Below are 22284 nucleotides of genomic sequence, written 5' to 3'. Positions count from 1 at the left end.
CAGCCCTGAATCCCAAATGAGCTAGAAGCCCAGGCGAGAGCAGAGACTACCAAGTTAAAGAGAAGAGAAATTATTTACAAAATAGTTAAACCTGAGAAACATTTTCACATCCAAATCTAAATTACTTTATCCCTTTAAAAAGAAGAGACTGTTTTTGGGAACAAGTATTCTACCAATGATGCTTCTCATATCCACACACTGCTAGCACTGAGGGAATTTTATATGGTGACAGAATATAAAGTATGCAAAACTAGCACCCTGGATTTATTGTGTTCAATGTTACAGTACACTTCTGTTGACAGAGTGAAAACAAACCTGGCAGTAGTGCAGAAACTGAAAACAGCTTTATTTATGATGGGGAAGACTTTCAACATGGTCCAATGGGCCCCTCTTCCTTTTCCTTATAAGAAAAAGTTCTCATCAATGAGTGCTACATTTTAAATTAAATTCTCAAGTCGTGTTTTAAAGGAGACTATTTTTAAAGCAGCATTGCATATACAACCACATGGTTAGCCATTCTGAAGTATTTCCTCACAGGTGTATACCACAACACGTGCCACTTCTGATTGTAAAAGTTAGTCACAGAAAAATGACACCTTTCACAACTTTTTGCTTTCTTACATATGTCTCTGACCTCTATTGGAGAGCTTGCATTTCATATTACATAGTAAGAATCATAAACTGGCAATCAAGACAACAGTTTGTGCTTTTTTGGAGGGTCTCTAACATTCGCACAAAAGCTATAAGTGTCTATGCTCAACACGCATCTCAGTATAAGAGAACACATGACGAAAAACTGCTGAAGGACAAATTATGTTACAGTTACGAAAAACACTACAGAATGCCATATATGTAAAAGCAACAGTCCTCATTTAATGACCCCTCAAGCGAGGCTGAAATGCATTCCTTTTCAGCTTCAATTTCATTTTTATAAATTAATTTGAAACTGAAACAGAATGCATTTCAAACTAATTTGAAAGTTAAATCAAAGGGCTATACTGCATTTCTTTTTCTTTCCAGGTGTCAGATTAACAGTAATGGAACCTGAAGTCCTCCATTTGCCACCAAGTAGTTACAGCCCAAAGGTGGCAGTGCAAGCATCCCCTCCATGCTGCCCTACAAGTGCACCTAACCTACTCTTAGAGAGATCCCTCTCAGGCGAGCGTTGCCAAATGGGTTTGTGGTGCACATGCCCAAAAACCATATTCCCAAATGAAAGCACATGACTGGATACATCATATACAAATAATCCACCTCATCAATAAATTCCATAGTAATGAGTTGGACCATCAGTGTGAAGATACCACAGGAAGAATATATAGTATTCAGACTGACTGTACAACCTCAAGTGTCATTTGATTACCTGTCCATGTGGTAAGAAATATATTGGAAGAACATCTCGCTCAGTGCGAAAACGTATAATTGAACATCGTAGTTGTGTATTCACTAAAAAGTTACAAGTCCCTATGGTACCACACTGTGATGATTCTGCTCATCAATTTAAAGATCTGAAATGGCAGGTGATTGAGCATAAACGTGATAATTTATAAGGTGGTGATCCTACATACCAGTTAAATTACAGGGAACAGTTTTGGATTTTCCACTTCAACACTCTATAACCAGATGAATTTAATAACAAAATTATAACTTCAGGCCCCACTGCAGACGACGTATGTGTAGGCGTGTGTGAAGGACCACATATATGGCTGCTGCCATGTGTCCTAGAACAGTTAGTATCTGGTGAGCTGTAGCGGTTGTGTTGTGTAGCAGATCTGAAGCCAGCAAGGAGAGGGCTAGAGCTCTCAGAGGAGGGAGGAAAACCTTGTCCTGAATTGTGACAATGAAGGCGCCTATGAATTGCAAAGTCTGAGTAGGCTCTAGGTTCGACTTTTCGTAATTGATGAGAAGACAGAGGTTCTCCAGACAAGAAATTGTGAGGAGGAGATTGGATTGTAGTAGGTCTCGATTGGGTGCTACTAGAAGCCAATCGTCCAGATAAGGGAATATCTGCACCCCCTGACGACAAAGATGCGCCACCGCAAGACATTTGGTAAAAACTCTGGGGGCAGAAGAGAGGCCAAAGGGAAGGACTTTGTATTGAAAGTACTGGTTGTCCACTTGGAAGCATAGGTACCGCCAGGAACTGGGGTGCATCGGAATATGTGCATACGCATCCTTCAGATCGAGTGAGCACATCCAATCCCCTGATTGAAGATAGGGAAGGATGGATTTGAGCGAAGTCATTTTGAATTTCTCCCTGTAGAGGTGTTTGTTGAGGGACCGTAGATCCAAGATTGGATGCAGACCTCCCGATTTCTTGGGAATTAGGAAATATTGGGAATAGAATCCCTGACGTAATCCTTCAGTAGGTAATTTCTGAATGCAATTGTTGTGCAGAAGCATTTGAAGTTCTTTCAACAGAGGTTCTTTGTGAGATGTTGATTGTTTCTGTGGAACCCAATGAGGAAGGGTCGGGAGGGAGGAAAAGTGAAGGGTGTAACCCTGGCGTATGATTGTAAGGACCCATTGATCCATGGTTATTTGATTCCTGGCTGGTAGATATTTGGTTAATCTGCCTCCTACAGGAGAGGGTTATGACGGTGGCGAAGGTAGGTTCAAAAACTGGATTGAGGTTTTGCGGGTGGAGGATCCGCCTGCTGCCGTGGTGGACAGGCAGCTCTTGCACGTTGATGTGGTGCTTGAGCCTGATAGGGAGGTTGGCGAGGCTGCTGGTAGGTTTGAGGCTTAAAGTATGAAAAGGGCTTAAAAGATTTAAATGGGGCCCTTCTGTAGGCTGTTGAGGACGTACAAGGACGTCTTGATGTAGATGGAATATGAGGAGTGGTCAAGGAAAGGACAGCAGCTTAGCTACCGTTTCGGTAAATTTGTCTCCAAACAAATTTTCGGGACAACAGGGTAGATTTGCCAATTTTTCATGGACATCGTCCATATGGCGCTGGATCGCAATCATGCCAAGCGCCTTGCTGCAATGGCGTTCGCTGAAGATTTTGAGGAAATATCAAATCCCTCATAGACAGATCGTAAAAAGTAACAAAGTCCTTTGATGTTATGATATTGAGGAGGAAGGGCGATATCTGGTGAAGCTTGTTGCATGGACAATTTCAATGCCTGGAGATTCTCAAACAGGTATTGGGTTATGTAGAATTGGTGATTCTGGAAGCGTGCATTTAACATTCAGGACTGGAAAGATTTCTTTGCGAAATCATCCAGCGACTTTTGGTCCCGGTGTGGCGGGGTATTAGCATGGATTCTTGACTTTCTGGCTTTTTGCATTGCAGATTCAACTACGACAGAATTATGAGGTAGTTGAATCGATGCATGAAAAGAGGAATCTTTCATTCAATATTTTAAATCTATTTTCCTTGATGTAGGAGGACTGGACAGTGGCGTGTCCCAGGATTTTTCCATCAGAGCTGTTAATACTGGGTGCTGCGGGAGAGCCACCGGTTCTGTAGAACCATTGAGGATCTTCAATATGCCAAGCATTTCTTGGAGGGGGATCAGGAAGTCGACGCGTCTATGTTTAAGAGTTGACCTACTTTTTCAATAAACTGCGAATACGTCAGGTCTTCTGGAGGTGAAGATGCTTCTGGGGGAACCTCTGCCGGGTCAGAGGGGTAACCCATGGATGAAGTATCCGTATCTGTTAAGTCATGTGTCTTGAGATGGTGTTTGAGTGGAAGGGACCTTTGGTGCTGGTCCTGGAATGACTGGATCCATTGCAGGTTGTAGTGTGTCCGCAGGTACTGATGGTGGAAGCTGGGATTGTTCTACTGACTGTAAAAACTGAGTCAGTATGGTTGTGATTTGGACTTATGGCCTGCGTAGCCAAGCCTGAAGTGGTAGCTGCCATTTCTGTGGAGGCAGTTTCAGCGGTAGAAGTTGTGGAATATCCAACTGTTGTCCTGAGGCCAGAGGCCCTTCCGATGGCAGGGAAGCAGAAGACATCTCTCCCGGTGAAGGAGAAGTGAGCGAACGAAATGGTGAAGTCAGTTCAGATCCCTTATTGATGATGATGATGCTTCGAGGCCGGAATGGTGTTTTTTTTGTATTGAGTGATAGGTGTCTGTTGTGCACCGACGTGCTTCGTCTGCGTCGGTGGTGTGGCGAGTCGAGGATGTGTCGCAGTGACGATCCTGCGTTGATGCGTGTTGTGTTTCGACGATGCGCTGGCATGAGAAAGCTTCGGCGCAGAATCTCCTTTGCGTCGGTGCACCGATGCGTAGATCGCTTGACTTCGCTTCGATGGGTCGACGCTTCGAAGCAATTTCAACGCGTCTGTCCTCTGGAAGTGGATGCATGCTGACGCATCACCTGCTCCAAGCTCTGATCCCAGCTGGGAGAGCAGAAAAAGACCATATGTCCTATCTAGCTAGACCATCCGCATGACTGTGAACTCCACCAGTACATATACCCCTGCAGGAAGCTCTGCTCTTCAATATTCTCTTCGAAAAGCAATTGTGGATATATGTATCTGGATAATTTGATTAACTTGGTTAAATTTGATTAACGTGATTAACTTGAACTGGTTGATGTGGGCTATAGCTGGAGACCGCCAGTGCACTCAACCGAGAAACGCCAACACCTGGTAACTATGTGTTTTAACTAGAGGAAAGCGTGGCTTACCCATACTTGTCTTGCTCTCAGGGATTGTCACCCGAGGTTCCGTGTTTGGCGGCAGCCATGGGCGGGATACTGAGTCCATCTGTCTACACTATGGACAGAGTGTAGCAGATGGACTCAGGGCCAATGGGATGTACAAAAGCTACTCCCAAACCGGGTGGGAGGCTGCCCCTGGCCCACTTAGTACCGCTCTTGCGAAGTCTGTGTCCTCCAGAGCCTGAACATCCAGGCGGTAGAATCTAGAGAAAGTGTGAATGGAGGACAATGTCGCTGCCCAACAGAACTCGGGTGACAGCATCTTGGTTTCTGCCCAGGACACTGCCTGGGCTCTAGTGGAATGGGCCTTGACTTGTAGAGGTGGAGGCTTGCCCTCATCTTGATGTTATTGTTTGATTAACTAGTGAATGCTTGTGGGAGTATCCTTCATATTAATTGGGAATCTAGAGGGACACACACGTATGCACTACACCTGATAAATACCAAGGTTAGTGGTTAGGACATACTTTAAGTTCCTTTGTCATGGCTCATCATCGAAGACTGGTTGATGTGACACCTGTCCATTAAAGGTGTCCCATAGAGGGAAATGAAGAATAGGCCGAGCAGACAACCAAAAATACCCAGATGCCTCTGCTGTACTGTGGCCTGTCAGAGGTGAATGAACTCTGAGAGACTTTCTGACTATCACAGATTTGAAGGATGTAGAAGATTTAGGAAACTTGTAAGCTCTGCACAGCATATAATTAAAGGCCAGAAAGGCATCAATGACTGTCTGCACCACAATACAGGGAAACTTGTTTTGCAGGAAACCAGGATGCAGGCTTTTGTCTTGCAGATGCCTATCTCAACGGACAGGAACCAGGTACAAAGAAGATGCCTTTGAGGTTACAGCTTTAAATTAAATCCTGGTGCCAACCGACGGAATTCAAGCCTAGCTCCTATGTAAGAAAGAAGAACAGAAGAATACAGTGCATCAAAGCCTGGGTGATAAAGGAACTTTTATCATGGAAGGGTGGTTTCAGGGGAGACTAGTAAAGAATGATTTTTACAACTGAATGGAGGATGTCCTCACAAGCATTTCCTATACATGATAGATTGTCATGACAACAGCATCATTGTTTGTGGGCGGTTACACCTTTCTGGAAGTTTCGGCAATACTGTATGTTTTAATTATAAAAGAAGATTCTCTTCCTATATGGGATGAGATGCTAGTTATTACAGATAGAGGGCATTTATATCGCATCTCCCAGGAACACTTGTCTTGGACTCTCTTTTAAACAGCTGAATAAATTATATTTTAAAACCTCTTGCTGAGTAAGAAGTGTTCTTGTTGCCCTGGCTTTGAGTCCAGAAATTATAAACAATCTACGTAGGCCGCCTTGATTACTTCTTTAATCCAGCAGGCTATGGTTGCCCGCGAGGCCGCTTCCCCTTGTTTCTTCCCGCTGTGAATGACGAATAGGTGGTCTGTCTTCCGTATGGATTCCGACCTTTCTAGGTATCTGACTAGGAGTCTGCCGATGTTAAGATGGCGAAGACGGCGAGATTCTCCCGAGTCCTTATGCTCATCTGGAGATGGCAGCGAGATGGTTTGGTTTAGATGGAAGTGAGAAACCACTTTTGGGAGGAAAGAGGGGACCGTGCGTAGCTGTATGGATCCCGGTGTGAACCTGAGGAACGGTTCTCAGCAGGATAGTGCTTGAAGTTCGGAGATGCGACAGGCCAAACATATTGCCACTAGGAATGCAGTCTTCAAGGTTAGGAGTTGTAGCGGCAGACCTCGGATAGGTCTGAAGGAGGCTCCTACTAGGAAGTCTAGTACTAGATTGAGGTTCCATAGGGGTACCAGCCACTTTAGGGTGGTCTAATCTGCTTGACCCCTCTCAGGAAGTGGGAGACGTCCGGATGAGATGCTAGGCTGGTGCCTTCCACTTTGGCTCCGAAGCAGGTCAGCGTGGCCACCTGAACCTTGATGGAGTTGAGGGACAACCCCTTCTGTAATCCGTCCTGCAGAAATTCCAGGATCGTGGGAATTTTGACTGTCCGCGGAAGGATGTCACGGTCTTCACACCAAGCTTCGAATATTCTCCATATTCGTAAGTAGGTCAGTGATGTGGAGAACTTGCCCTTGACTATCCGCTCTTCTTCAGGCGTGTCCTCTCAATGTTCAGACCGTAAGAGAGAATCGAGTTGGGTCTTCGTGGAGAATCGGGCCTTGCTGGAGCAGATCCCTGTGTAGAGGGCTCCCCATCACGAGTCTTCGCATGTCTGCATATCACGGCCTTCTTGCCCAGTCCGGGGCCACTAGAAGTACTAGCCCCCTGTGGTGCTCTACCTTGCAGATGATCCCGCCCAGTAGTGGCCGCAGTGGGAAGGCATATAGCAGATCTTCCTGTGGCCAGGTCTGGACGAGGGCATCGATCCCTTGGGATTGTGGTCCTTGTCTGCGACTGAAGAAGTTGGGAACTTGGGCGTTAGACCAGGTTGCCAGGAGATCCATGGCTGGGGTTCCCCAGCGGTTTACTATCAACTGGAAGGTTGTGGACAGCTTCCATTCCCCCAGGTCTAGACTTTCTCTGCTGGGGTAGTTCGCAGTGACGCTGTCTTTTCCCGCGATGTGGGCGGCTGAGATCCCTTGTAGGTTTGCTTCCGCCCACGCCATTAGGGGATCTATTTCCAGGGACACCTGTTGGCTTCTGGTTCCTCCCTGGCGGTTGATGTATGCAACAGTCGTGGCATTGTCTGACATGACTGACAGATTTGCCCTGGAGTCTGTGACTGAACCATATGCAGGCTAGTCTGACCTTCCGGGCAGAGTCCATACCGACTCTTCCTTGTCCCATTGCCCCTAGGCCTTCAGTTCCTGGCAGTGGGCTCCTCACCCTTGTAGGCTCGCGTCCATGGTGAGCAAGATCCAGGTCGGTGGGGATAGTTTTACTCCCTTGCTCAGGTGGTCTTCTTGTAGCCACTATTGGAGCTGGTTCCGCACCTCCTCTGGCAGTTGCAGGCGAACGTAGTAGTCCTGGGACATCGGGTTCCACCATGACAGTAGGGAGCGCTGTAGCGGTCGCATGTGAGCTCTTGCCCACGGGACCACTTCCAGGGTTGATGTCATGAGGCCGAGGACTTGGGAGGTAGTCCCATACTTTGGGGCGAAGACTTGTTAACAGGTTTCGCAATTGGTTCGTCAGTTTTATTCTCCTCGTAGGGGGAAGAATGACCTTGTCTTGTCTGGTGTTGAACCAGTCTCTTGGGGGCCTAGAGGGCCCTGGTTGTATGTGGACGAAGGTGTGCAGACCTTTAAAGAACTCTACCCAGGAAAAGGATCCTGGGTCTAGGTTGAAAGTCTCTGCGTCCCCGGGGAGCCCCACTTGAGGGAGGCTCGCGCTGGGGTGGAGAGATCCAGTGTACTATCGGTGGATCCGGATTCCTGTACTGGCTGGGGAGGACCTTGACCTGGTTCTCTCAGGGCCTCATCGCACTGTTGGCACAGGGCCGTGGCCTCTTCGTGCTGCGCAGCTCTTATGTGGCAGGCTGGGCAGAGGGCTTGTGCTTTGACCTTCTTTGCCAGTGGTGTCATGGTTTGTGCGTGTAGGGTAGCAGAAAGCCCCGTATAATGCACACACCGGGAGGCTTAGTTATGTGCTCCGGGTGCGCCGAAGATGTGCGCGCCGCTGTGCACACAGATTTAACTTATGCACCTGGCCTCCTCGTGCACGTCGCTGTGCGCACAACAAAGTTCCTGTGCGCATGGCTCGATTAGGCGGACAGGACGGCGATCAATGGGAAATGGCGTCGGTAACCACGCGAGCAATATGTCGACCACCTCGGAAGGTCTCCTCGTGGGAGGACCCTCGTAGCGGATCGGTGTCTAGCCTGGACGGGGCTGATCACCCCGATAACACAGACACCGACTGACAATCTGTGCGGCATTCCGAGCCTCGGAGACCGGAGACTTTTAGAAAGTTTTCTACCTTACCTTTTCTCGGTGTTTCCCGGGTTTCGTTTCGGGCGGTCTCTGGCTGCAGGGGGAGAGGGAAATGTACCTTCACCTCCGTGCTCGGTGTTGCACCCGCTGCCTCTCCCGGTGCCAGAGGCCAAGTCCACGCCGGGGACAGGCTGCCGGACCGAGGCCTACCTATGAGGGATCTCTGAAATCACCTCAGAAATTCTCAATTGGGGGAGGGACCCGTAGGTATCACCGCAGGAGAGCGGGGCTTGTCTGTAGAGGTGAGGTTTCTTCTTGTTTGGAATTTTCTTTGGTTTGAATACTCTAAACGCTGTGCAAGCGTGTATAGAGTCCCGAACTGCTATGGAGACTGAGGAATACTGAAGAGCTGAGCTTCCTGCAGGGGTATATGTACTGGTGATTACGAAAGATTGAAATCTGACTCCGTCTCCAACTGCTATTAGGTCCTGAGTCCATCTGCTACACGCTTGGAAATGTAAGTTATTCCTTCTATTAGCATACGATAGAACTTCCATCTTTCGACGTACTACCAGATTGCTCTTAATCAAAGCAGCACTGGTTCCTTATGATTTAGCAACTTGACCCTGCAGACCCCCCTATGGACTCCAGGATAGTTAAAACTCCAAACAGAACCTTTAGACAGTTACAGTCTAAGCTCAGTCCCATCCAAATGGTCAATAAAGTTCCAACTTAGAGATGACCAACCATAGCTCCTCCACAGTGATGAACCACAGTTGTACAAACACACTTTTTATCTGTCTAGGCTATAAGATGGGCAGGAAATTCCCCAGCAGTAAAACATGACCAATCTTCCAATAATTTTGCTTGGTCCTCCAGTAGCAAGGTTGTCAATTGCTCATTGACCCAGTGTAGTGAATTGCGATATGTCCCTAGCTGTAGCTGTAATACTCAACGGCATCCCCATCACAATGTTAACCTTGTCAATCTCAGTTTATTGAAGATACGGGCTATAATGAACCAGCACCTGTAGTTCGCTAACCCTACGATCCGATGTAATTGCTGTAAGGAATACGACTTCTCGGTGAGAAATTTGATATGAGCAGAGTCCATAGGTTCAAATAGAGATACCATCAGTTGTTCCAAGATGAGGTTCAAATTCCACAACACTGGTGGTTTTGAAACCGGGGGCCAGAGATGTGTCAGCCCTCTGACAAAACAAGACACCATCAGGTGAATCGAAATAGGCTGACCATCGTGTAGCCTGTGGAAGGCTGCTATAGCACTGAGGTGAACACTGACTGAAGCCGTAGCAAGACCTGTGACGTATAAGGTGTGGAGATACTCCAATAAAACGTCCGGCGTACAGGTGAGCAGGTCAATACACTTTGACTTGCACCAGGATGTGTAATGCTTCCATTTGAATTGATAATTTCTCCTAGTGGAAGGCTTCATGGATGCTAGAATATCTTGTACAGTGACTGAAAATCCTTGTTCTGTTAGGATACGCTCAACCTCCATACCATTAGATGCAGGGAGGAGAGCAGCGGGTGGAGGAGGGTTCCCTCCTCCTGCGATAGATCTTCCTAATTCGGTAACCGAATTGGTGTTTCCGTGGATAAGTGGAGGAGGTGTGTGTACCATGGTTGTTGAGGCCAGGCCGGCACCACGAGAATCAGTTGCACCGCCTCCTGCATGCATTTTTGTATTGTCCTTGTAATCAGTGGAATTGGCAGAACACATACAGTAGTGGTTCTGTCCAGGGAATGAGAAAAGCATCCTGGGCTGGGCCAAATGGAGCAGAAGCGAGTCGCTTTTCTGTTGATCTCTGTGTCGAAGAGGTTGATCAACGGCCGTCCCCACCATTGGAAGACTGTCTCTGCCACCTCGTGATTGAGGGACCATTCGTGTGGATGGGATACACGACTTAGTTTGTCTGCTCGAGTATTGGCTATGCCTGGTAGGTATGTTGCTTGTAACTGAATCAAATGGTGGGTGGCCCACTCCAGAATGGTAGGACCTCCTGAACCTGACCCGCCTTGTTTGTTGATATAAAACATGGCCACTTGATTGTCCGTGTACACCATGACCCGGTGACCTTGCAGATAAGAGACGAAGGTTTTCAACGCATAACGTGTCGCTCTGAGTTCTAGGTGATTGATTTGAAATTGCTGTTCCTGTCTGGACCAGAGGCCTTGCGATTGGAAATGATTTAGAAGAGCCCCCCATCCCTTGCGGGAGGCATCGGTGGTGAGCACTGCATTGTGTGGCAACAGACTGAAGGGGGCAGCCTTGGTGAGTGTTTTGTTTAACCACCAATCTATCTCCTTTATCATTGACTCGGTCAAGAACACTTTCCATGTTAATGGTTGAGAATGCTGTATCCATTGCCACTTGAGATCCCACTGTATTCATCGCATGTGTAGTCTTGTATTGGAAACTGCGTGAATCGAGGCAGCCATATGACCCAAGACTGTTAAGACCTGACGAGCTGACTGTGATTGTGTGAGTTTGAGTTGTCTCAAGAGAAGGCGGATGGTGCATCTCCTTTCATGTGGCAGAAAAGCTTTGTGTTTGGTTGTGTCCAGATACGCTCCTATGAATTGAATAGTTTGTGTAGATTCTAGGTTGGACTTTTGGTAATTGATGACTAGGCCCAATTTGTCGAGACAAATGATTGTCTCCTGGAGATGCCTCTGTAGCGTGTTGGAGGCCACAATTAGCCAATTGTCGAGGTACGGAAAAATTATGATTCCTTGTTGATGGAGAAATACCACCACCACCACTGCCATTCAATTGGTGAACACCCTGGGTGCCGCTGATAGGCCGAAGGGAAGGACCTTGTATTGATAGTGCTGGCCATTGAATTGGAAGGATAGGTATTTCCAGGAGGAGTAGTGAATCAGAATATGCATGTACGCATCCTTGAGATCTATTGAGCACATCCAATCGTTGGGTTGGATTAGGGGCGATGTGGATTTTAGGGAGATCATCTTGAATTTTTCCTTGACTATGTATTTGTTGAGCTCCCAGAAATCCAAGATCAGGCGGAGATCCCCCGATTTCTTGGGAATGAGGAAATAAGGGGAGTAGAACCCCGAATTATGGTTTGATGGCTGCAGACGGCGAATTGCTAGTTGTTGTAATAACGAAGCTATCTCTATCCCCAGCTGGGTAAGATCCGTTCTGCTTCCTCTGGCTGATAGGTAAGGAAGCGGTGGTGGACTCAAATCGAATCTGATACCCTTTGTAGACTATGTCCAACACCCAGCGATCGGTGGTGATCTTTTCCCACTCTTGAATGCGCGATGTTATTCCTCCTGCTATTACCGTATGTGAGGGTGGCATGACAATCTTCAAAAAGACGGAAGAGTCTTGCATGCAGTGGGGGTTGTTGAGTCTGGGATCGTTGGGACCGCGGCGTCCCCCGAGACCTTGGTTTTGTTGGTGTTATGGTCGTTGCATCGACTGGTACAGCAGTGGGCGATAGGATGCATATGGTCGCTATGCCCGGCGTTGGAATGGCTGTCTCAGCGGTGGAGCATAATATCGGCGCAAAGAAGCAGACTGCTCCTTAAGCTGAGCTACCATTTCTTGGAATCTAGTGCCAAAGAGGTTGTCTCCTTTACAGGTCAAGTTAGCCAACTTGTCATGTTCATCCTCTAAAATTGTACTGGCACGGAGCCAAGCCATTCAACGTGCTGGAATCACGGGCGGAAGCACGTGAGGATGTTTTGAACTCTTCGTACATAGTGCGTAGCAGATGGTGTATCTCTTCTTCGAAGTCTTGGATAGACTGAGGAAATGAGGAAGTCACTTCTCTCAAAGCAGGACTTTCCTTCAAATGTTGAACGCATTCATATAGATATTGGACTATGTAGAACTGATGGTGGTTAATCCGTGTTGCTAACATAGTCGCCTGGAAGGAATGCTTAGCAAAATCATCCAAGAACCAAAGGTCTTTACCCGGAGGAATGGCGGAGTGCATCCTGGACTTTGCCTTGTGCATCGCTGATTCGACGATGATAGAAGCATGAGACAACTGTGGAGAGGTGTAACATGCAGATTGCTTCATCTTGTATTTGAGATCAGTTTCCCTCGAGACTGCAGAGAGTATGAAAGGTGTCTCCCAGGATTTTTCAAGCACAGTATCTAGCACTGCATGGGAAGAGAATGATGTAGGTTCTGCCGGAAGGTCGAATATCTTTAGTAACCCTAGGGTTGCTGCCCTAGGATCTGGCACCTTCTGGATGTCAAGATTTAGTATTGTGCCCATCTTTTCTAAAAATTTAGGGTAGATCAGATCCTCCGGCGGTGAATAGGGTTCAGCCGGTTCTTCTGCTGGGTCTGAAGGGTATCCCGTTGAGGTGTCTGGGGATATTGGTGGAAGGTCTGGAGTAAGCGGTTGTGGCAGAAACTCCTGAGGTTTTGGTAACTGTAGCGGTGAAGGAGAACGAGCCCTTGGTGAAGGGGACCTTGAACATACCAGAGACTAATGTTCCGATGGTTTTGGAGAAATGTTATCACTACTTGGCGATGATGAAGGGAGCTGATAAGAAGATTGCGATTGCATGCCTTCAAAAAAGCCAGACAGGGCTTGGGAAAGCTGTGAAAAGGCTTGCTGCGTCTGAGGAGGCATCGTCTGTCGAACTGGAGTGGTTGGACAGGGTGCCAGCAATGCTGTCAACAATATATCAGAATCTGGCGCTGTCCAGTGTTGTTTGTGGGTACGAAGTACCTCAGGTGCTTTGCGCATCTTAGAAAGTGGTTCCTGCAGGACATCACCCCTGGAACGCTGCCTGCAGGCAGAAGACAAGTCTGAGAACACTTGGATAGAAGAAGTTGATGACGAAGACGACAAGCTTGGCACCGAAACATATTCCCCCTCTGACCTAGACGGGGAGTCTGGTGAACCCTGTCCCAGTGACGATGGAGAACGTCTAGAGTCTCCTAATGAGGCCTGAACAGAGTGCGACGAGGTGTCATACTGAGACATAGCACTTTTTCTTTTCTTAGAAGGTGATAAGTGAATTTGAGCAGATGGCTTAGAAGAATGCTTTCTCGGCATTGACAGAGTCGTGTTCTGCTGTTAGTGTTTGAGGTAGTTGTGGGTGGATCCTTGGGCCGGTAGCAGATGACCACACCCCCGGGGAAGATCCCGAGAGGGACCACCGGTCAGGCTCAGAGTATGGAGACAGACAACACTAGTTCTTTTATTAAACAGTATTTTGAGCCACCAGAGGCGGCAGTAGTGAGCTGAAGTGCCCAGCTGGGCTGTAGTCCCTCAGATACTGGAACAGCAATCCTGGATAACTGAGCTGTAGAGAAACTGAATATAGTGAGTAGGCAGGGTATGCAGAGTTCAGGAACAGAACCTAGATGGTAACACACAGTTTCTTGGAAGCAGCTCAGGAGCTGGAAAGAAGTAGGCCCTCAAGGTGCGAGTACCTGGTTCCAGGGAATGCTCTGAGAGAGAGAAGGTAACTCACTGATGTTGTAGGCAGCGATGACTTCCTGGCAGAAATGGTATTCAGTAGCAAGACCGGGAACGAGGGACCTCGAGGAGCGAGTACCAGTTCCAGATGCAATCTGAAAAGCAAGTGAAACGAGACCCCCGAGGAGCGGGTACCCCTGGTAAGTCCATGGAGGCAGAGTAGCTTAGGTAGGGAACCCTTTTTCCCTTGCTAACTCGATTAGTTAGCGATTTCAGAGACCTTAAATATCCAGTGCGGATGACGTCATCTCAGGGGGACGCCCCTGAGGTTTGCACCACTGCTGGTACTTCAGTCGGAGCCACACCGCACACACACCCTTAGGCTCCGGGGAAGCATGGCGGTGTGCAGCGTCTAGCCGGTCCGGGGATGCCAGAAGAGGACGGCATGAGGACGCTGCGGCAGCCAAACTTCCAACAGGCAAAGAGGGAGTCGCCAAAGCGGTAAGGTGGGCATAGTGGAGACGTCGGGCAGTGACGGTCGCAACACCTGTGTCAACGTCCGTGAAGTATGCGTCTTATGTCTTTGCGTCAGCGCAATGTAATCGTGCGTCGATACAGGAGCTATGTGCGCCGCAGACGCGTGCATCGGGCATTGCACTGGTGTCCTAGTCGACGCATGTGGCCTCGGCTCCGGTTCAGAAGGCTTCGACTTTGGTGCCGGCTAAGGAAGCGTTGTCTTTGGCGCCGTTTGCGCCACGTCGATATGCTTATGCTTTGGTGCATCCTGCGTCGGCAGCGTCGCCGAGGCATGTGTCTTCTCATGTGTTCATTAGATCCGTGGAGCTGGGAGTAGTGCCACAGGACAAGAGAAGGGCAGTTGTGGTCCTGTTTTACAAACACGGTAGCAAAGAGGAGGCTGGAAACTACTGGCCAGTTAACCTCACCTCGGTGGTGGGAAAATTTCTAAATGAAAGAATAATGAACTATTTGCAATCCAATGGGTTACAGCATCCAAGGCAACATGCTTTTACTAGAGAAAGTCCTATCAAACAAATGTGATTGATTTTTTTTTATTATTGGGTGACTAGAGACCTGGATCAACTGGTTTACTTGATCCTGCATAGGAGGCTCATAAAATGAGAAGCCTGGAAGTGGGTCCCAGCATGGTGCAAATGATAACAAATTGGCTGACTGACATACGACAGAGTTGCGGTAAATGAAACCTTTTCTGAAGAAAGAAGAATGATAAGTGGAGTTCCTCATTGGTTTGGGGACCGGTCTGTTTAATCTTTCTGGCTGATACAGTACAGTGCGCGTCCAATCCCCCCGAAACTAATAGCAGCCGCAACATTCAAATGCATGTTGATGGCCCTATTAATTAGTCCTGCGCGATACAGAAAGTAAAATGTGCAACCAAGCCGCACATTTTACTTTCAGAAATTAGCGCCTACGCAAAGGCTGGCGTTAAATTTCTGCCGGCACCGGGAAAGTGTACAGAAAAGCAGAAAAAACTGCTTTTCTGTGCACCTTCCGACTTAATATCATAGAGATATTAAGTCAGAGGCCCCAAAAGTAAAAAAAAAGTTTAAAATCTGCCTGCGGGTTGGAAGACAGATGCTCAATTTTGCCGGCGTCCATTTTCTGAACCCGTGGCTGTCAGCGGGTTTGAGAACCACGCCGGAAAAATTGAGCTTCGGCTGTCAAACCCGCTGACAGCCTCCTTTTACCGCGGGCCCTAATTTGCATAGGCCACCCTCCTGAATCGCGCGCCCAGGAGAGTGGCCTGCGCTTGCCCGCTCTCCTGCACGTTTTTCTGTATCGGCCTATTTGTAAGTGATACTGCAGAGGGATTAGAAGGTAAAATTTGTCTTCTTGTGGATGACACCAAGATCTGCGACAGAGTGCACACACTTGAAGAAGTGACCTAGAAAAACTAGAGAAGTGGCCAAAGGTTTGGCAGTTGGCATTTATTGCTAAAAGTTTGAGTCATGCATTTGGGATACAGCAATCCAAAGGAGTGGTTGTGTTGGGGAGGGAACCGAGTAGTGTGGGAGAGAGATCTTAGGGTAAGTGTTGGATGATATGAAGGTGGAAAAAATGTGACAAGATGGTAGCTAAGGCCACAGGGATGCATTGTAAGAGGCATAGGCAACAGGAAAAAGGGAGGTGCTAATGCCTCTATACAGATCCTTAATGAGGCCTCACCTGGAATACTGTGTTCAGTTCTGGAGACCTCATCTCAAAAAAAGATAAGGACAGAATGGAAGCGGTCCAGAGAAAGGCAACCAATATGGTGTGTGTTCCATACAGAAAGCCGTATGAGCCTGAAGAAGCTTAATATAAATACCCTGGAAGAGAGAAACAGGGGAGATATGATACAGATCTTCAAATACCTGAAAGACTTTAATGATGCACAAAAATAAAATCTTTCCCAATGGAAAGAAAGCTATAAAACTAGGGGTCATGATATGAAATCAGAGGAAAGACTCGGGAACAATGTCAGGAAATATTTCTTTACAGAAAGCGAGATGGAAGCATGGAATGCCCTCCCGGAAGAGGTGGTGAAGATGAGAACAGTAATGGAATTCAAAAGGGCATGGGAAAAACAGAGGATTCTTGCTGGCTAGAGAATGGAAATGAAGAAATGGGGGTACCTTTTCTATTAGATCTTGATGGAAGCCTGCCACAAAAAAAAAAAAAAAAAAAAAGGCTTGCTGGGCAGACTAGATGGACCATACTGGTTTTTATCTGCCATCTTTCACCTTGTTACTGGATAGGGACACAGGTCAGGAAGCAAGAGTTGCGGCAGCTGATGGAGCTTGGGCTACTGCTGCCAGAAGAGCTCAGATAAGTTGTGATGGCTGCCACTGGAGGAGAGACTGAAAGAAAGGGAAGAAGCTAGGGATAAGGGGAATCCCTTCAGGAAGAAGTTGAGGGAAGAGTACTTTAATGAAAGGAGGCAAGGGAAGGCAAAAACAAAAAGCAGAAAATAAAACAAAAGTGCAAAAATACACACAAAGTAAAAAACAGCAAAATAGCCAGAAAGAATGAAGAATCAAAAAAATAAAATAAAATAGCCCAGGTTTCTAAACATTTTTGCCTGGCACAAAAGTTTTATAAAATATCACCTATGATCAATCTTTCAGATTTACTAAACTTGGTCTTATCATTCTGCTAAAGTCCTCCAATTTATTAACTGAAATAGGTATGAATAACTATGAATCCAATATAAACAGTAAAATATTTTCATATCATGCCAATGTTTCATCTGTCTCCATTTATATTCATTCCTCAGGTTCCAGATTCAGCTTTATGATTTAGAAGCAAAACAGGTGGGGGGAGGGAGAAAAATTGGATTATTCATAGTCCTCTGTGGATAGGGAACACTTACAGCACCTGAATTTAAAAAATCTCTTAGTTTTCCCTCCTAATGAATAAAATGGAAGCCTGATACATTGAATTTGTTAACCGTCTAGTTTTCACCACATTTTAAAAAACAGGTGTCGGTAAAAAGAGCCAACTGGTATACAAAGGATTTTTAATACTCCATACTAACATCAGCTACCCTGATAGTTTCCCCATATTTCAGAGCTCCAATAGCCTCTTAGTTGCTTTCTCCTTCCAACCTTAGCAGGTGAGTATTTTACAAAAATAATTTTAAATATTAAGTACATCAATTTCCCCTGTGAAGTAGAGAGAGTTTTATAGTACTCCAGGAACTTCTTATCCCCCTCTAACAAGGAAAATACTTCCCCCTCATCCAAGTTCACTTTCAGTACATATCCTGAGTAGCTCTCTGCTTCAATGGCAGGGGGAATGAAGAAAAGAGGATTTATATTCAGATAACAACCAACAAGGACTGAATTGCACAGGCTGGGTAAACAAATAAGCATGGGAATAGCTTGCTTATTGCGGCGGTTACTACCCCTAATCAATTAAGCTAGATACTTCACTTAGAAGCAGTTCCAGCACTGCTCTCTACATTAATGGCAGGGGTGGATGGGAAATAGAACCAAAAGGTTACTAAAAGCCAAGAGTAACAGATAAGTATGAGAGAGAGAGAGAGAGAGAAAAAAAAAAGTGTGAAAGCTTGCTGGGCAGACTGGATGGGCCATTTGGTCTTCTTCTACCGTCATTTCTATGTTTCTATGTAAGTTCTCTTTAGCACTACACAAAATTATATTCCCCTTTGGTCAAGATACCTATTGGTTTATTACATTTTTTATAATACATCCTCTTATCCAGTGGTTTCCAACCCTGTCCTGGGGACCTCCCAGCGAGTCAGGTTTTCAGGATATCCACAATGAATAAATATGCATGCAAATTTTCTCTTATGCATATTCATTGTGGATATCCTGAAATCCCAATTGACTGGAGGGTCCCCAGGACATGGTTGGGAACCACTGCTCTCATCTAACTTCATCAGCCAAACCTCTCTCGTTTAACAACGTGTTCAACTGACTCTGTCCCCTAACCCCCAATTCTTTTCTAGCCTATAACTCTTTTGTGCCTTTTCTGTTTAATATTTTTCTCCAGTATAAAATCATTTCTCCTCTTTTTTTCCATAAGAACAGTCCAGCATACTACCTCAGACAATGGTCAGCATGAGTTAACTGGAAAAAAATCTCCCTGCTCCTTCCCAGATGTGGGAGGTGGCAATCCCTGTGCCTGCCTAGCTAATAAGTGTTAACAGACCTGTCCTCCAGAAAGTTCTCCAAACCTTTTAAAAAAAAAAAAAAAAAAAAAAAAACTTTGACCACAGCCACCAGCAACAAGTTACACAGCTTGTGTGTTTACTGAAAAATATTCTCTCAAATAGCAATAATTTGCCTACGCATTACTTCCCATAGACTACTCACATCCATCTGATCTTGTTCATTTAACTCCATTTGTCATTCAACGTCTGGCAAATCTGTGTATCTCTAAGAAGGGGTATGTTAAGCTTCTATCTACCCATGCATTGAGAACACATAGTCCGGTTCAAAGTCAGAAACACAGGAATATCATCAGAGAAATTAACAACTGCAAATTGGCATCTCCCCACATCTCAGAGTTATATACACATAACCACAACATACTGTTGTTCTCTTATATGACTCAAGTGGAGGAGTAGAAAAATAAAGTACTGTATTGGAATATAAATCATGCCTAGGGACCTTTGGTTTTCAGTTATTTTATTTTTCCCAGAAATGTATCGTTTTTATTCTGGTGGTAGTAAACTAAGAGAAATACGTGGAAAAAAATGATTCATTTTTTCAGGTAAATATTGGGGTTTTGTTGAAGTAATAAATTCCCAGGAAAAATAAAAACTGAAAATGAAGGTCACTAAACATGCCACATATCCATCAACTTTAATTCTCTTCTGCTCCTTTTAAAAAAATGTTGAGATCCTCCTTAATATGCTGGGGGTTAAGGCCAGACTTGTCCATGCTATAATCCAAGTAATCCCACCCCTAAAATAGTTGTCCTTTTCCCTTATCAACAAATCCTGAAACAAAAAATTCCTAACAAATGAAGCCTATTTTCCAGGATGCACATCTGCATGTATGTGTGGATCTAAAAAATAATATCAAGTCAGACTCCCCTTGAACCCCAGGTCCTGAAAATTCGATGTGTATAGGACACCAAACTGAAAATTTATTAGCAAATACAAAAAGAGTTTTGATGAAGTATTTGGACTGTAAATATTCAGCAAGGTAACATCTACCCGACCAAGACCACCTTGTAATAACAGGTACTGTCCCCCTCCTGGGTCACTAACTCCTTTTACATATGAAATGTAATCTTTCAGCTATTAAGATTGCTACATCTCTCTCTTCTTTCCCTTTGAAAGAGGCTGAGTATCATTCTCCATCCTAGCCCACTTTTTGTTTACTACGTACCATAATTGGTAAATTTATTTCTTGGAGGAAGGCTATATCCACATTCGTTTACTTCAGAGACACCATTTTTTTTTTATCGAACTGAGTAACTCACCAAGCATGCCCCAGGTGTGCATGATCATAAACTGTTGGTCCACAACTATACCTGTGAATAAAGTTAAGATCTATAAGTAGATCAGCATGAACAGGTCTTAGATATTATCAGTTGTGTTCAATAGCTATTACAGATCAGATAATTTGAAGCAAAAGTAATAAAATCCCTATTAAATCAAATACTCAGATACAACATCTCTAGGAGTGTTCTTAAAACAATACTTCAAGATAGCAGCAAGGTTCAAGATCACTAATTCAAAGTATCATCATGAATCACAACCGCCCACTTAACACATGTGCAAGTCAGGTAGACTTGCTATTTCAGCAATAGCAGACATTTGCCACTTGTGTTTTAACTTGATGACTGTTTTTGCAGGTATGAAGTGATACGGAGCACAGCTGCCACTGATAAGCTTTAAGTGTTTTTCTTATTATTTGCTTTGTGAATGAGAAATAATTTAACAGATCTTTATAGCTATTTATGGTTTTCCCCAGTGACAATTCTTTTATTTTTTTTTAGGTTTAATCCTCCTGATTTAGCAATGTTTTTAATATCATCATCATACACCTAGTAGGGTCAGGTGGCAGGATATATTAGCACCTCTTTCCTCCCTCAACCTCCAATTATTCGGTTTCAGCAGTTCTCAGCACATAAGCTCAAAACCCTGTTTCACACAATCTTATGGTAAAGGAGGATCTCCCTACAGTAGCTGGGATGGATGCTCCAGAAAGAGATGTAGACAACTACTTCATCCTCAGAGTGCATCAGGAACCAAGTTTCTCTGTGATTATACTTTTTTTTTTTTAATTCTGCAGAATTACCAGGAAAACATTGCCTAATTTAATTGGTGTTGCTACAGATGTCTTACTGTTAAAAACTACCACTAGGTGCACGTTTTCACATGAGAAATGTGTCTACATATATTTGACACTTGGTAGGTCAAGACAAAGGTTAAATTGGCACAAGTTTGAAATTTGTGAACAGTCGCACCAATCAACCAGTCCTCAACCTTAGCTACTGTCCATTCATAAGAATAGTTAATTTAGTTTTGATAAATTTATAGCAGTTTTCTATAGGGAAATCAGCTTTATAAGACAATTGTGTATGTTGCTCCCCTAATAACTTTTGAACCAGTTATCCAATTTAATTAAATTCTGTGCCATGGATTATTAGTCCAATAAATAACACCTACAACTTGTTTGACGACTTAATTCTACATGTACCAGAAAAAGAAATGAGACATCATGAAATGTTCACACATCTCGTTTATATTTAAATGAATGCTTACGAAAGATGTAAGAATAGAGAGAGAGTAGGCTAGGGTTGGTAGAAAGAAGCCTTAACGAGTGGTGCTGCTGCTCAAATTTCAAACTTAAGATTCAATCCCTTTATGTGTATACGATGAAAAGTGTTTCTGATTAGCCAGTTATGCAAAGCAACAATTTAACAGTAAGACATACTGATAACCTATTATAAGCACTTGTGAATTGTAAATTTTCATGGGTTTATTATTCATATTTAATTTTAAAAACTGCTATAGCATTAAAAGTACCAGAAATTAAGATGTACTGTAGGTGTGCCAGCCAGCCACTCAGATTGAGTTAACTCCTAGTGAGTTATGATAGAAATAAAAAAATGTGCTCCTACATGTAACTGTTTTATAGTTTGTGTACTTCATGTGCCTTTAATGTGAAAAGGAGCACAGAAGTACAACAATGAACACTAGACTTCTCCGATTTGCTCCATTGCCCCCAACCCCTAAACTCCTGGATGACAGTCCAGGAGAATTAAAAAAATAAAGAAACTAGTGTGACTATAGTGATTGCTGCTTAAGACTGGAATAGAGGAAAGAAGGGGGGTCAGCTTCTGTGTTCAGTTCCTTCTCCAGGGCAACAAACCAGTCAGTTTTTTTCATATCACTCATGCATATGAATGAGAAATTTCATGAAAGCCAGACCAGGTTGCAGCCTGACCTTGAGAATCACAGCTTAAACAGAGAAATAGCACATCCTTTTTAGTGCCAGTGTTAAATGAATCCATAACATCCAAGTAGGGACAGGAAGGACTTCTTTATTTGTAAACTACCTTTTTAGTACCAGTGTTAAATGAATCCATAACATCCAAGTAGGGACAGGAAGGACTTCTTTATTTGTAAACTAAGTTCTGAGGCTGATCAGAAGTATATTATGCAAAAGACAAGGCATAGTTTTATTTGACTTAGCTTTCTAGCAGGGTCAGAAAACTGCGTAAAACCAGACCATTTAAGATGCTAGTTTTTACCCCGTTTTGCTTGCCCACCACAAAA

General features: G+C 44.9%; 1 protein-coding gene across 4 annotated transcripts in view; it reads right to left on the bottom strand.

Moving 5' to 3' along the window:
- The window catches only part of CARS2 (cysteinyl-tRNA synthetase 2, mitochondrial), a 217729-nt gene that overhangs the window by 194334 nt on the left and 1111 nt on the right, over window positions 1-22284 (bottom strand). For all 4 annotated transcript variants that reach the window (XM_029604706.1, XM_029604707.1, XM_029604705.1 and 1 more), the window contains exon 2: window positions 19980-20030. In XM_029604706.1, coding sequence (XP_029460566.1) covers window positions 19980-20030 — 51 coding nt within the window. The remainder of the gene's footprint in view (window positions 1-19979; window positions 20031-22284) is intronic.

This window comes from Rhinatrema bivittatum, chromosome 5 (genome assembly GCF_901001135.1).
Source record: "Rhinatrema bivittatum chromosome 5, aRhiBiv1.1, whole genome shotgun sequence".
Taxonomy (NCBI): domain Eukaryota; kingdom Metazoa; phylum Chordata; class Amphibia; order Gymnophiona; family Rhinatrematidae; genus Rhinatrema; species Rhinatrema bivittatum.
This window is presented reverse-complemented; position numbering and strand designations above follow the sequence as displayed.